The 16,490-nt window shown below is 31.9% G+C and overlaps 1 protein-coding gene across 3 annotated transcripts in view; it reads left to right on the forward strand.

Moving 5' to 3' along the window:
• The window catches only part of LOC118188530 (solute carrier family 12 member 2-like), a 325,874-nt gene that overhangs the window by 279,786 nt on the left and 29,598 nt on the right, over nt 1-16,490 (forward strand). For all 3 annotated transcript variants that reach the window (XM_085811044.1, XM_085811045.1, XM_085811046.1), the window contains exons 9-12: nt 630-842; nt 5,169-5,276; nt 12,274-12,397; nt 13,250-13,351. In XM_085811044.1, the coding sequence (XP_085667170.1) occupies nt 630-842; nt 5,169-5,276; nt 12,274-12,397; nt 13,250-13,351 (547 nt within the window). The remainder of the gene's footprint in view (nt 1-629; nt 843-5,168; nt 5,277-12,273; nt 12,398-13,249; nt 13,352-16,490) is intronic.

Raw genomic sequence — 16,490 nt, forward strand, 5'->3', positions numbered from 1 at the left:
ATGATCTTCTGAATTCAATCATATATCTTAGTGGGTTTCTACTCTGTTTGTAAAGAGCTTGTTATCAGACATGTCGTATGACTGGAATTAACTAGTCATGCCTCCTGGTATAAAAGTATGACCAATGAACTCTGACTGATCATACTGCTGAAAGTATGACCAATGAACTCTGACTGATCATACTGCTGAAAGTATGACCAATGAACTCTTGACTGATCATACTGCTGATTGTGCTATTGCCAGAAATAAGATGGTCAAAAATTCACTTTGAATTTGATCTGCACCTTAATTTTACATTTTAAAAGCATGAAAATGGGGCTTAAAATTTGAAATAATGTGCATTCCAAATTACATACAATTAAATTACATATTGTTGCAGGTAAAAATGATTCCCAAATACTCTGACATCATCTGCTATCACTGCTATTGCCTAATGCATTTTCTTTTTGTATTTTTCATGAGCACTTTTGTTTCACATTTATTATTCTGTCACTCCACAATAAACAAACTTCACTTTTCTTTTCAGACAGGCACTGGTTAATCTGCTCCCAGTTAACTGTAATTATTTGTCTCTCTGTACTTGTTTGTAACAAGTTTACTATCTAACATCCCATATCTATAATTTTTAGGATCCACAAACTGCTATACCTAAGGGAACCCTTCTAGCCATTTTGATTACCACATTGTCTTACATTCTATTTGTGGTAGTGGCAGGAAGCACTGTCCTGCTTCATGCAAATGGAAATATTGAATTAGTTAAAAATGGAACATTATTTCTTCTGTCGAACTGCACACTTGGAGATAAAAGTGATTGTGAATTTGGTCTTCTCAATGATTATCAGGTACAAAGCATTTACTTTTTTCTATTTTATAACTTTAGTTTTCCATGCTTAAAATATGCTTGATTGTTTCACATGAATATCTTCTTAAAAATAAAACAATTTGTTTAGTTTTAATATTCACGTTCCTTGCATGATAGTTGATAAATAAAAAGATTTAACATTTCTTGATTTTAATCCTCATGCTATGATTCCAGACAGTTTGTTTTTTTGTTTAAAGCATTTGTAAAGGTGTCAACTTCAGCTTTTTTTTAAATAATTATTGGAAAGGGATTAATAATACCAAGATTCATTTTCTTTTCACTTGTGCTTGTTTGCTATTCAAAATGGGAAAGTAATAGTTATTTTGCTAGGTCTAAAATTAACCATGCATTTATTGCTTGTAAAGGGATGAATTCCTAAGTAAACACTGCCTAATCATATATTCTGAACACATAGAATGTAGTTTTCTAATATAAAGCTGAAAAAAAAAAATCCTGAAGTGTTTTGATGCGATAATGACTCTGAAGGTTAACTTAAGTTGGGGCTAATATATTAATAAATAAGAAAACATAATCATCATTCATTAAATAATCATGTAAATCTATTTACTTGATGTTTATACATTAGAATTGTTAATATATTTATATGGTAGTTAAAAATCAGAATTTAAATTAAACTGAGGGTTATATAAGACTGTTAAATTTGTATAATATATTTTCTTCCATTTATTTTGGTTTTGCATAGTTTCCACGTTTCCACTAAAAAACTGAACGGAAAAGATAAATGTACATGAATAAATGCAATATTTATTGAATGAAAAATCTGAAACATTTGTTGTGTGTAAGGAGTTTGGAATAATATCCTGTATTGATTTGTAATAATTAGAATTGTATTTTTGTTCATGTAAACTGAAATGCAAAATTTGCCAAGATACAGAAAACAAAGACTCTGTTAAAAAATAAAAATAACTATAGAAGTTAACTTTTTTAAGTAAAAATAATCAAGTTACTCATAAATCTCAATAATCTACATTTTTTTATGGTAGCAGTTACTGGCTGTTGACTGAAAGTGGAAAGAAGGAACAAAGTGAAACTTCAGATTTTATAAGGCATGAATGAATGAAAATTGGATTTAATAGGTTAATTCTTTTGTATCAACTAAAAGCTCTGACATTCCCCCCCCTGCATGAAAAGTACATAGAAACGTGCCCAAGATATCATATGATTTAAACCAGCGTTTTCCAAATTGGGAGGCGCGCCTCTCTAGAAAAGTGTGGACTGGTCTAAGGGAAGGTGCGAATATTAGCCAGGATTGGTGCACATGCAGCTAATACAATATGTAACATATAGGTACATATTAACTACTATAATGCTTGGCTGACCAGTAACTCTCTAAAAATCGAGACAGTATCGACTTCAGTTTAGCTCAGCGGTGTTAGATTGTGTTTCTTATTTTATACTCACTGATCATAGTAGCAAGTAATTTAATTAAATTTAATTTTTTTAAGAACAATAAATTAATTAGCCTAATATTTTTAGAGAAATGGATAAGTTTTTGGCTGGTTATAAGAGAAAATCCTCTAATAATGAAAAATCTGATGTTGGCACAAGTAGTAGGAATCAGGAAGAAAGAACTCCCAAGACAAGAAAATACGATTTGTCTTATTTATCGTTCGGATTTACAAGTGTTATTACTGATAATGTGGGAAAACCAATGTGTTTGTTTTGTTTGAAAGTTTTGGCTGCTGATATTATGAGACCCGGAAAATTTAAATGCCTCATTGAAACTATGCGTTCTCAATACGTTGGCAAGTCGCAAGAATTTTTTCAAAGAAAATTGGATGAGTTCACTAAACAAAAGCAGACATTCAAAAAAAAAAGTTCATATTCCATGAAATGCATTACTAACATTGTACTTAGTATCTTACAGAATCGCGAAGTTTAAAAAAACCACACACAATAGGAGAAACATTAGTTTTGCCAGCAGCTATTGATATGGTCAAAACAATGTTTGGCGAAACATATGCAAAACAGTTGCGACAAATATCGCTTGCTGATAACACTGCTGGCAGAAGAATTGATGATATATCTGACGATCTTTGCGATCAATTAGTTTCTCAGGTGCACATTTCAAAATTCACCTTACAAGTAGATAAAGCAACAGATGTAGCTAAAGAAACACATTTAATTGCGTATGTTTGATTTGTTGAAGAGAATAATATAATTGAAGATATATTATTTTGCAAACCCATTCCTGGCAAAGCCACATCCAGTGAAATTTTTAATATAATCGACAATTTTTTTGATGAGAACGGCATATTGTGAAATAATTGCATTGGGCTTTGTTCAGACTTTGTACAGTCTATGTCAGGACACAAAACTGGCCTTCAAGCACTAATTAAAAGGAAAACACCTAATGTTCTCTGGACACACTGCATGCTCTCATATCAAAAAATATGACTGAGGAATGTAACTACGTTTTTACAAAAATAATGAAAGTTGTAAACTACATAAAAAATAGTTCATTAAAAGTTAGGTTATTTGCAAAGCTGTGTGAAGATATGGAAACTGCTTACACCTCACTTTTGTATTATTGTGAAGTGCGCTGGCTATCTCGTGCAAAAGTGATTCAGAGGGTACTTGAACTCAAAAAAGAAATTGCAATTTTTCTCGAAGAAAATCATAATGAGGATGCAAATATGTTTAGGGATGATAATTTTATTATTAAACTTACCTATTTGGCGGAAATTTTTGGAAAATTGAGTGTTTTGAATAAATCGATGCAAGGGCCACAAATGCATTTATTGATTCAAAAAGATCAAGTGAAAGCATTCATTAAAAAAATGGAGATATGGAAGACAAATTTGGAAAAAAATAGGTTCGACATGTTTCCACTTTTAAATTTATTCACCCAAGTTAATATAGAAGCAAACAAAAATCTATTTGTTGAACACTTGGATGGTTTGTTAATTCATTTTTCAAATTATTTTGATGATCTTGATGATCTTTACAAAATATGCATGGACACAGAATCCATTTATCGATGAAGATGACAAATTTGAATTAACAAGTATTGAGAAAGAAAACTTGATTGAACTATCTTGTGATACTTCTTTAAAACAAAAATTTCAGAATGTGTATCTGATTCAATTTTGGCTAGATAATATTTTGTCAAATAAAGCTTTAAAAGTATTGCTGCCATTCGCAACATCTTTTTTATGCGAAACAGGATTTTCTGCATTAGCTGCAATAAAATCAAAATATCGTGCTCGTTTGGTTGTAGCAAAGGATCTTCGTGTAGCCATCTCATCAATGACACCGAAATTTGATAAACTTTGCGCTGATAGGCCAGCACATCCATTTCATTAAGCAATAATAATAAAATATTGTTATTCATTTTTTCTTGTGTGTGTGAGTGTATCTTAATAAGAGTGTATCTTAATAAATTTTTTAGTACTAAAAATTTTTGTGTTTGTAGTATAAAGTGTAAGGGAGGCACCACATGATCAAATATTTGTGTAAGGGAGGCACCATATGATCAAATATTTTTAAGGGAGCCATGATAAAATAAAGTTTGGAAGCCATTGATTTAAACTACTTAATCAGTTTCATTAACAAAAGTATATTCTGTTTGCTACATTCTTTGATTGATGGAGGGGAGAATTGATGAAAAAATAAACAGAAGACAATAAGGCAACTTTCTGATAATATAAATAAAAGTTTAAAAATATAAAACATTGATCATAAAGTACATGAAATGCTGTATTTTAATTTACTTTAATATCTGATATCAGCAATCATATTATTTGGAGTAATTGAAAAGTAGATAAAATGTTTATCATTTGAATAATTAAAAGCTTTTATGAAAGTTAAAAAGTTATAAAAGGGATGATGGAAATTTGGATGTATTGAGCATGAGTAATCAAATTATTACATTGTTTTATAGTAATCTTTTACAGTCTTTTTGAAGAATCAATATTGTAACCATTTTATGAAACATGCTAATCTTAAACTGAAATATTTTGTCAATTTTTTGTTGTGCAATAGAGATTAGAGTAAAGCTGAGTGATATTTAAATTGAGTTTCTTTTTTTCTGTACTATCAGGCCAATAAGTTAAACTGTTATATGCATAAACTATTTGAATTTTGTCTTATAAGAAAAAAAAAATGTTGATTTAATAATCAGCCAAAAATTTAGGGAAATGTGTTTATATTCAAATGCAAAATTAAATATTATGTATTTATTAATGCATGTAATATTATGCATTTGTTAATGAATTCAATAAACCAATACCTTAACTTTGGTAATATCTTCATATAATAATTATTACTATTTTCATTAATGTAGGTGATGGAAATGGTATCAGCTTTTTCACCAATTATATATGCTGGAATATTTGCAGCTACACTTTCATCTGCACTTGCAAGTCTTGTAAGTGCTCCTAAAATATTCCAGGTAATATTCTCATATGTTGTTTTCTATTACTTGGGCAGTTAAGGACAATATAAATAATATTTTCCCTGTCATCTAAAAATAATAAATAATAGTATGTTCTGTGTATTTTTTATGTATGTGTATAGGTAAGAGTTATTTCAATTTTCTTAAAGCAAACCTTAAAAATATTCACTTATTAAAAAGAACATGGCTGTTTTGTAATATAATTTCAAGGCAAACAGTATAAAGTGCAATAGAAAATATTAAATGCAAATATTTTGAAGTTTTTGTAATATATAATATGTACTTGGTAAAACATAGTTTTGCATAATTTCATGAGATCTGTGCATAAAGTATTGAGCCACTTTGATTAACTCAAAAACCAGTCATGCAGCTTTAGTATAACTTGGCAGAGAATTAAGGTGGTTTTTACAAGGTGAAAAAACAATCATTCTAATCCATAGCTAATTCTGTTCAAACAAAGGCACATTAAATATACACTTACCTGGTATTACTATCTTACATGGTATTCACTATCACAACTAAACTAGCAGGTCTACTTCTTTTTAACTTGTAATTCCTCTCTTGATGCTGTTAAGTTGTTTAAGAAGGCATTTAATGACATTGCAATGAGTGAAACCCATATAAAATTGTTGTCTTGCTAAATTTGAAGTTCACAAATATACCCACTTGGTCATTCTGGATAAGACAAAATTTGTGAAAATTGGAATTGTATTTGAGCCACAGTAGAGGCTCAGAGTTAGGCATACTAGTTAGTTTGTAACAAATTTCAGTTCTATGTTAAAGTCAACGCCACGCGGTTGTGGGAATGATGCACTAATTTTGTACGTACCAAAATACGAGGGCAATCCCAAAAAAAAGGTCTCCTAGATTTTTAGATATACAAAGAACCGTTTATTTTCTATAATTGCTACATCATTTTAAAGATTGCAGAATGCTTTATTTTTCAACATAATCGCCATTTCGGTCGATGCATTTTTGTAGGCGCTGTGGCAGTTTTACAATGCCCATGTCATACCAGCTTGCCGCCATGCCCTTCAGGAAGCGTTGAGGAGCTTCAGGAGCATCCAGATGATCCTCCGATCTTTACGCATTTTACGAACTCAACAATCGTGAAACGCAATGAATACGAACTCAACAATCACGAAAGTTGAAGAACTCCCTCAACTTTCGCGATTGTCTTGTCGGCAATTGACGGCCTCCTGCTCCTTCCTTCGTCATGAATTTCAGTATGACCGGCTGTAAACTCTCTACACCACTTGCGAACGTTTTTGACATCCATGCATGACTGTCCATACACTTCTGTCAATAGGCGGTGAATTTCAACCGGTTTAACGCCTTTTGCGTTCAAAAATTGAATAACTGGGCGCACTTCGCACTTGGCGGTAACGTTTATCGGGAGCTCCATTTCGAATGGCTGCCAAGCCAAGACTGAGCATCCGAGCGAAGTGCCTGCGTGTTTATGTGGTAGCGGAGAAGGCACCACTCACAACAGTGTTGCCAACAACCGTATTAAAACTTTCTCTACGTCCCCAAAAAATAGGAGACCTTTTTTTTTGGGATTGCCCTCGTAAGTATAAAATGCTAAAAAATAAAGATGCACTAAGAAGACAACACAAGAGACGAGCAGAAAGATTAAAGATGTATTGAAAGAAGATAATTAAAAAAAACTTTGTATGTAAGTTCATAATGCAAAACCAATAGAATTCATTAAATCTAATGCATATGCAATATTTAACAACGTATAAAAAACAGGGAAATTTGAACTACATTTTTTTTTTATCTCTGTGATGGAAGGTTGATGCCGTAAATAGAAAATGGTGAAGAAAAGCAAAGTGCAAAATGTTAGTGTTTGAAAGGGAACTCCTATTCTGTAAAATTATTAGATAGCTGCTGTTTTTTCTTTTCTCTTTCTATAACACTGCTCGCCTCTACTTGAGAATCACTGAGCCTTAATCAGAGACAGAAACAAATCATGGATAGACAAGGGACATGGCATTGTTACTGCAGTTATTTATGTGGGTGTCTTCTAAATGTCTTGAATATAAGAATTCCAGCTTTGTGGACCCATACTTATTTATATTTTACAAATAGTAGTAGGACGATTAAGATGTATAGAGGCTCATACAGAAATTTGCAGATGCACTTGGAAGAAGTGGACATGTTTAACAAAGCAACATGTACTTTTCTTTAGATAGAATTTAAAACATGCCACTACTTCATGGTGTACACTCTTTATATCTTTGAATCTCAGCAAAAGAATAAAAGGTTGTCATAACCTCAGCATCTCGCTTCTTCACAATCCTCCTTCTCTTTTGCTGCACAGGACGCAATACTGTGTCCTCGATAGGCGTGATCATGGAGTCCAAAGCAGCGACTTCAGCATTGTCTATTAGCAGATGGGGGGGGCACACTCCCATATTTATGCTACAGTTTACTATTGCATAGAGTCATCAGGGTCAATCAACCTTTACACTTTACCTCATTTTGCACAAACTAAGCATATCAAATAACTAGGAACATCTTTTCTTCTATCTTTCCCCACCCCCAAAAAAGAACCTCTGCATTTTGGAGTATCATTTGTTGCTGGCTTACTTATTTGTATCTTGGAACATCTAGCACATTTTACATGTGAAAAGTCTGTTTGTAAATCAAGGTTCCACTGTATATACTAATGCAGGCATAAATTCCTTTTAAACTGTGTTTGAAGAGTTTGTTGAAATTCTCTTCCAGGTTACATCAATAAACTTCAAACATTTACAATATTAAAAAATTGCCTTCAAAATTGTTGACCATTTTTCTGAAAAATTCCTGCAGATAGTAAGCATTAAAATAATTATTAATGCACTGAACTGGCTAATTTCTAAACTAATATAAATATGAACTATCATACACTGCATAAAACAAGATTGACTCTATTGACATTTCAGGTTAAGTTAGGTTAAGTCAGTGGTCGGCAAAGTGCGGCTCCAGAGCCGCATGTGGCTCTTTGGCTCCTTAAGTGCGGCTGTGGTACAAATATCCACGGAAGGCGCAATAATATTTTCATTTAAAAAAAAAACTTGGTAAGAAAAAAATTACATCTTATTTTGATAAATTAAAATCTTCTATAAATCGAGAACATGTATAATTTTTTGTTTGAGTAAAAAGATAAGTAATTAAAATTTTATATTGTTGTAAAAATACATAACGAACATCGAGTTTAATTTTATTAGTTTTCGTAAACGTAAACATAAACCATGTACAAGCTACCGGCATACACGTACATGCTTTTTATAAAGTAGTGACAGTACAAATTGGCATCACAGAGCAGCAGTTGCAGTGTGAACAGTTTTGTCTTATCTACCGTGTCTGCCGTTATCCTGTCTTATTAAAAAGTTTTTGTATTTTTAAATCTAGCTGCACATCTTACAGGTATTTTTATACAATTTTATTACACCTGCTATGTATGTTTGTGGTTCTGGTACAAAATTTGTAATCAATTTTTCGATAAATTCTATTTGTCCAAATGTTGGAAGTTTTCTTCCATTTTTGGTCATATTAAAAGTTTTGTTGTTCTGATGATGGAACAAATTATTTTTTTTTTTAGTGCAGTTACATATATTAATAAAATTGTATTTTTTAAAAAGATTTTTTTTTTAATTTTTATTTTCATCAATTTAATAATGATAATAATTTTGTACTGTTGGCTTTAGAAAAAAATGCATTTGGAATATTTTTATAGGCACCCCAATTAACATGGCTGCCAAAAAAAAAAGGCAAAGAAAAACGGAAGATGAAAACAAGTTGAGTGGACTGAGAATTTTGCGTTTATTCAAAACTTGAATGGACTTCCGATATGTCTTATTTGTAAGGAGAAATTCGCGCATAACAAAAAGTCAAATTTAGAGAGATGCTTTACAAAATAGCACGCATCATTTAGCACTAAATATCCTACCGGTGATGCAAGGAAGAAAGCAGTTGAGGAATTTCGGAAGAGTCTAGAGTCGTCAACTCGAGTTTAATAACTGGATGCAATCTTCCAGCAATGTTAATATGGCAAGTTTTGTTTGTAGCCAAGAGATTACTAAAAGAGGAAAACAGTACACAGATGGCGAATACATAAAAATTTTTTTTATAAATGCATCTGAAGAGCTATTTCGGGATTTTAAGAACAAAGAAGATATTCTGAAAAGAATAAAAGAGTTACCATTGTCTAGCAAAACCATTAAAGATAGAACATTTAAAATGTGTTCGAATATAACCATCCAGCATATCGAAGATCTAAAATTGGTTTTGGCTTTATCAATAGCAGTTGACGAGTCTTGTGACATAAATGATACAGCTCAAGTTTCACTTTTTGTAACATTTATGTCTCATTCAGGCCATAAAAAAGAACTTTTAGGCTTATTGCCACGCAAAGGTCAGACGCGTGGAGAAGATATCACCAATGCTGTAATTGAGTGTATGGATAAACATCATATTCCCCTCAATAAAATTGTGTCGATTTCAACGGATGTGGTCAAAAGTATGACCGGCGTAAGAAAAGGGGTTGTTGCTATTTTGAAAGAAAAAATTAATCACGTGATCTTGTTTACCATTGTATCATTCACCAAGAAGCGCTTTGTGCACAAACATTTCCGGAAGAAATTTCTAAAGTTATGAATTAGTGATTGCCATTATGAACTCCATTTTAGCTGAAGCTCTTAATCATCGCCAATTCAAAGAATTTTTATTTGAAATGGAGAGTGAGTACGCTGATATTCTGCTTCATAACAAGGTACGTTGGTTATCAAGAGGGAATGTTTTAAAAACGTTTTGTGTCCCTTTTTCCGGAAATTAAAGCATTTCTCCTTGAGAAGGGCGTTCACTATCCAGAACTAAGAGACGATCAGTGGATTCAAAACTTTTATTTCATGGTAGACATTACATCTCATCTAAATCAGCTTAATCATAAACTACAAGGGAAAGGAAACTTAATTTTTTCGATGTTAGAAGAAGTAATAACATTTGAAAACAAATTATCCACTTTTGCATAGGATTTTGAAAGGGAAACATTGTTTTACTTTTCGAGCTTACTGAATCATCGCGAAGAAAATAATTCCTCTATTGATAAACACCATTTTAAAACAATAATTTTAAATATGAGGGAAGCATTTTTCAGCAGGTTTCAGGAATTTAAAAACAGCAGAGCAACTTAAGCATTTTTCAAAAATCCTCTTAATGCTACGATAACAGAGTTGAAATTTTCTCCTTTTGAAATTGACATTGGTAGCTTTGAAGTACAATTGCTGGATTTAAAAAACAAGGAGATATGGCGCTTTAAATTCGAGCGTCTTTGTGTTGAATTGGAAATATTGGAGAAGAAAAAATGTGATCACAGTTCACTACACAAGTGGTCTGCTTTGAATGACCTGGAGAAGGAAGACATGATCATTTTCAACGCTTGGCATAGTATTCCTGACTCTTACGATCAGCTGAAAAAGCTTGCGTTTGCTGTTCTTTCCCTTTCCGGTTCTACATATACATGCGAAGAACATGGCCAAGATATTAGAAATGATATCAACCTCAAATATGAGACTTTCAAAAGATCCAAAGAGCCTTACAATATTCTGCACCCTCTCCCCCAAATGAAAATTTTTTTAAATCTCTTACAGAGTTGTACCAAGAAAGATCCCACCGCAATAATCAAAGAAAAGGGTGACCATACTATTGAGGAACTCATGACCTTAACTCAAGATCTGACGATCGCCTACACAGACGGCTCTTCTGACACCAATCTGAACAGAGGAGGAGCGGGAGTCTTTTTGATCGGACCAGACGGAGTGCAGAAATGCCACAGTATTCCTGTTGGGAAAATCGCCTCCAACTATACATGCAAGCTCGTCGCCATCAAAAGTGCTCTGGAGATTTATCTCTCTGAAGAAGACCAGAGTTCCAAGGGCATCATCATCTTCTCTGACTGCAGATCAGCATTGCAAGCGATCCAGAAGGGCAAATATCAACGCAGTCATCAGATCATTGAGTTCACGAACAAAATCATTGCTGCCCAAAGATCCTGCATCTTACAATGGATACCGGCTCATGTAAATATTTTTGGTAATGAGAAGGCCGATGAGCTTGCAAAGGCATCCCATGATTCTCCTCAACCATCTAACTGCCTAACCCTCATTGATGCCAATGCAGTTGCCAGCCAGAGACTAATCGGTCAAGTTAAAGGAAACTCCATCCCGGAATTGAACTGTGATAGAGCCGTATCGACTATCATAACTAGACTTAGGACAAATCACTTAAAAGGGATGAGGATTTCTGCAGACGGACAGTGTAGTTACACCAACATTTGTCCTCATTGCCCAGATGACATCTCACTGTCTTGCCATCACATCTTCAGCTGCCCAGCAATTCAGGCCAGACTGTTTAAGATCGGCATTACTTTATACTGATAGAGCTGCCGAGGTTGCAAAAGCTGTCTTTGACAGCTTCGAAGCTATATAATTGCACTTTGTCATAAACACGACATCATCATCATCATATACATGCGAACAATCTTTTTCAAGCATGAACATTTTCAAGAGTAAACTGAGAAGTGTTGTATTGATGAGAACTTGGAATCATGCCTAAAATTAAAAACAACAAAATACAAACTTGATTTATTCAAACTTTCCAAGGAGATGCAAGTACATTGTTTGCATTAATAAATATTTATTAAGTATTAAATTTAGTTTTATTTAGTGTAATAAAAGTTTACTAAACAAGCAGAAACAATTGTTGTAATGTTCATATTTGGCTCTTTGGCTAATAAGTTTGCCGACCACTGGGTTAGGTTAATTGATTAAGGCAAAGCAATTGGAGAGCCATCTGCTTATAAGGAGAGATGACTTTGTGGCATTTCAGGATTAAATCATGCATTTTTAAAATAAAATATTTATGCTTTCTGGAATTATCATTAATTACATTAAACATAATTTAAGATAATAATTTGTTCATTAGAAATCATATTCAATATTTTTTCTTACAGGCATTGTGTAAGGATAAACTATTTCCAGGTATTTATTTCTTTGCAAAAGGCTATGGAAAAAATAACGAACCTAGAAGAGGTTATTTGCTGGCATTTGTTGTGGCTCTTGGATGTTGTGCTATAGGTATCATTTTTATATCATATTTATATCTGATGTTTAATACTAAAGATTTTAAGTTATGAATTGCATTATAAAGTCAAAACTATCTTTTGCTGAAATATGTGTGGCTAAATCCTTTAGGTACATACAAAAAAAGTAATATTAGCATATTATTTTAAATTGCCAAACTATATTACTATGTGCAATTATTCTGTATCAAATCTGTTTCATAATATAAAAACATGATATTATTTGAATGATAATTTGATTTTAATATAATATAGCCTTTACCTGTTTACTAACTGTTTAAAATTAGCATTTAAAAATGTATTTGTTTCAACACATTAAAACAAACCTGTACTGAATGTTAAGCAATAATAAATACTAAAAATTAAATTAGTATTGGTGTAACACAACTAATTTGCAAACTAATACACTGGTTGCTTATTGGATAACAAAACTCACATTTTTAGAGTCACTGGCAGCAATTTCCAAAAACATTTAAAAGAACCCAATGTATTTAATATGCTTTTCATGTGATATTAAAGATGCAAATAGTTTGGAAGTTATTAAACAGATTTCTATCATAGAATGTATATCATAGTAATTAAATCAAGATGCTTTTAATATGAATATGAGCATTTAAAGCAAAATATATTAAATAGACAGTTATTTTTAGCCTGAAATGTTTAGTTTCTTTTCAGTTCTCTGATAGGTTTTCTTTCTGATAGTTTTACATGAATACTGGTTTTAAGATTAAAGCAAGATAATTTTATTCATGCATAAAAATTTTGTTGTAAAGAATCAAATAGACAATTAAGTTTATCAATATTTTTCATGCCCGGAAGTTTAAATAATTTAAAATTACATTTGCAGGCGATCTTAATCACATTGCTCCACTGATCTCAAATTTTTTCCTTGCGGCATATTGTCTTATCAACTTGTCATGCTTTCATGCCACATTCGTAAAAGCTCCAGGTAAGTGAAATATATTTGTTTTTATCTTAAACATTCAAGCATATTTTAACAAAAAATTGCTTTTTAATTTAGGAATTATTATAATTTATAAATCAGGAGAATTCATAAATTTAACGATCTTATAATTTATAAATTATAACAATTCACAAACATATGTATCCATTTCATAAGATTATAGCAGGCATTTTATAAATTCAATTTAAGAGAAATTGGTGAAAGAAATCTGAACATGTGTTTTTTTTATATATTGCCCCAAACCTGACGTTTTTAGAAAGCTTTTGAAAAGCTGTTGATAATTATTAGATAATGGTGATTGTAGTTAGAATCTAATTTAAAAAAAATAATTAAACAATTCTTATAGTTTTCCAACGTAACTAAGCTTTAAAGCCCGTCTACATGTAGCGATTTTCTCGGCCAACTTATCTGGCCAACGATATCTGAGATAGCTCGCCTGTCCACACGGAACGATTTTCTCGTTAGTACAGGAATTCACTCAGCCAATCACTGTGAAAGGAAGTTCCGCCCTCTACAGCATCACACTGTCTACGATTTGTAAACAAAGCTTACGGTGTCATCAAATAATCAAAATAATGGATGACTATTTTTATTTAAATTGCTGCTATAGATACAGCTACAATTTTGAACTACAGAATGGGGGGGGAATGCGTTTAGATCAGAAATCGGGTCAAACGAGGAAAAATTCATGGTGCCTTTGTAATACCCTGCTCCGGCAGTTGAGCATTGAAGACACGGTAAATTCGGAAAGTATTTACGGATGATGCCGCGTGATTTTGATTTTTTGCTAAATTTAGTTTACAGCAAAATTTTAAAATAGATATATATGCTTTTCCTTTGTGTACTGAGTACACAAATTACTCCTTTTTTAATTTTATTTATTTATTTTTTAATTTCATTTTCTGGCACTCCTATTTGTGCACTTAACTTAAATCTTGAAATAATAATATAACCATGTTTCAGGAAAAAATAAGTAACTACTGTGCTTTAAATCAAAACTTTTATTAATGAATAAATAGACAATAATGTCATGAATATCAAACCAGTATGAGTAAAAAGTAGTAATAAAGAATAAAGATTACTACATTAAAAAGCAACAGTGTAATTTCAGTGCAAAAATTTCAAATGAGAAATATCATAAAGGTGCAAAGTCTTAAGTTAAAGTAGTATATTTATTGAACATTAAACATTTATTAACATTAAAAAACTAATATCAGCATAAGTAAATAATTAATACAGTCTAAAAACTATGATCATATGACTATCAGTTAATCAGCTAATAAAATTTAGCAATATTGTATTAAATTGGGCTGTAATTTGTTTTCGCAAAACTCAATTAGCACAAAACTGAGTTTGTGACTTTTGAGCTTGTAAACTACTAAAGTTTTCATAAGTAGATCTAAAACACGTGCCAACGGCTATTCGATAAATAAAAAGAAAGGCGTTAAAATTCAATAAACACCACACTCGTAAGTGAAAGAATAAAATGTGACTTTCAAGTTATGTAGTTCGAATTTAGTGATGGAGAAACAAAGTTAAAAAGTCCTTGGAGGCGCAGATATCCCAAAATTAAGGTAAGGGATCGAACCCATGATCTCCATGCACGAAGAAAACCTGCTCTGCTCCGTACCACTGGGCTATGATCACTCGTGTAGGAAGTCTCGGAAAAGCTATGTACTCCGTCAGCTGATTAACTCCCATTTTCGGCGAAGTCTATAAGTCTCTGCGCTGTTTTAAATCGGCCCGTAATTTCTCGACTAGAGATTTTGCTTTCAGAATTTTTTCAATAAGTGCGACCATAGTTTCAAGTAGTTTCTAAATATTTTCATCTAGTACCCATGACCTGGCATCATTAATAATTTTTGGAACTTTTCTTGGGGAAGTAAAAATAAATTTCATCCCGAACAGAAAATATTTGAATATATAAAGTAATGGGAAGACAAAGCTTACCAAAATAAGAGAATCCCTTAAATTTATATTTTTAAAATTTACATTACTCGTATCCCACAACACAACATTTTCTCTATAGAATCTATTAGTTGAAAAATTTGAGTTTCCCTCCAACGAAAGGCAGCCATGTTTATTATTCCAAATGAGGAGAAAAGCACGTCATCACTCAAAGCAATCTTATTGGCTAGAGACTCCGATTTTATCGGACGCTAGTGAGCAGTGAACACCAGTTCTGAAATCGCGGCAGAGAACATGACCGATTTTTGGCGCATGCGCAGATCCTTAAAGTTGTTGCTCGACAAGAAAGTCGGCCGAGAAAATCGCTTCGTGTAGACGGGCCTTTAGAAGCAGAAAAAAACTATTATTCTTACTTATACGTTTTAATAGATTTTTTTAAATGCCATAAATAAATTCTTGAAAAATTGAATAACTTCATATTTCATCATTCCTCTCTGAAATGGAATACTGCTTTTAATATACAAGGTATGAATTGTAATAAATAATAGTATAATGCTATTAGAAGATGAGGATTTTTTAAAATTTTAATTCATTTATCCTAGTATCAAAAACAGATCATATTCTGCACTTTATCTAATTTATGGTCTCGTAATGTTCTGATTGCATTCTTTTATCCTATGTCTATGTTTATCTGGTTGCATCTTTTTACCCTATGCTTTGTTTTCTTTTTTGTGTGTGTGTTGCTTAATAACTTGAGAAATTTCTAATTAGTCTTGGGTAAAATCTCTGCCTGACAAAAAATTTCATATTTTTTAGAAACACAGTACAGAGCAAGTATTTTATAAATAAAATTTTATCCTCATTTCAATATTGTGATTATTGTGGAAACTATTTAATTCTATTTAAAATTAAATTGTTAAATCTTTATTTCATGACTTCATTAAACTTTCTTGGGAGGAGGAGATTCTCAGGCTAAAAAAGGCATATTAGGAAACTGATAAATTTTACTAAATTATAATAAAACATTACTGGTTCCCAGTGTTTAAAACTATATTACTAAACTATTAAAACTATATACCTGAAATAATCACTTAGATCTGTTGTGGACTGATTAATTGTTATATCTATTTAGTTTTTTTGTAATTTTTTTTTTAACTCATCAGTTGCCAGCTATAAGTTAAACAGTTTACTACTGAATTTTTTATCTTATGCATTC

This window comes from Stegodyphus dumicola, chromosome 2, assembly GCF_044657685.1.
Source record: "Stegodyphus dumicola isolate Sdum_Otavi_A_Nest chromosome 2, ASM4465768v1".
Taxonomy (NCBI): Eukaryota; Metazoa; Arthropoda; class Arachnida; order Araneae; family Eresidae; genus Stegodyphus; species Stegodyphus dumicola.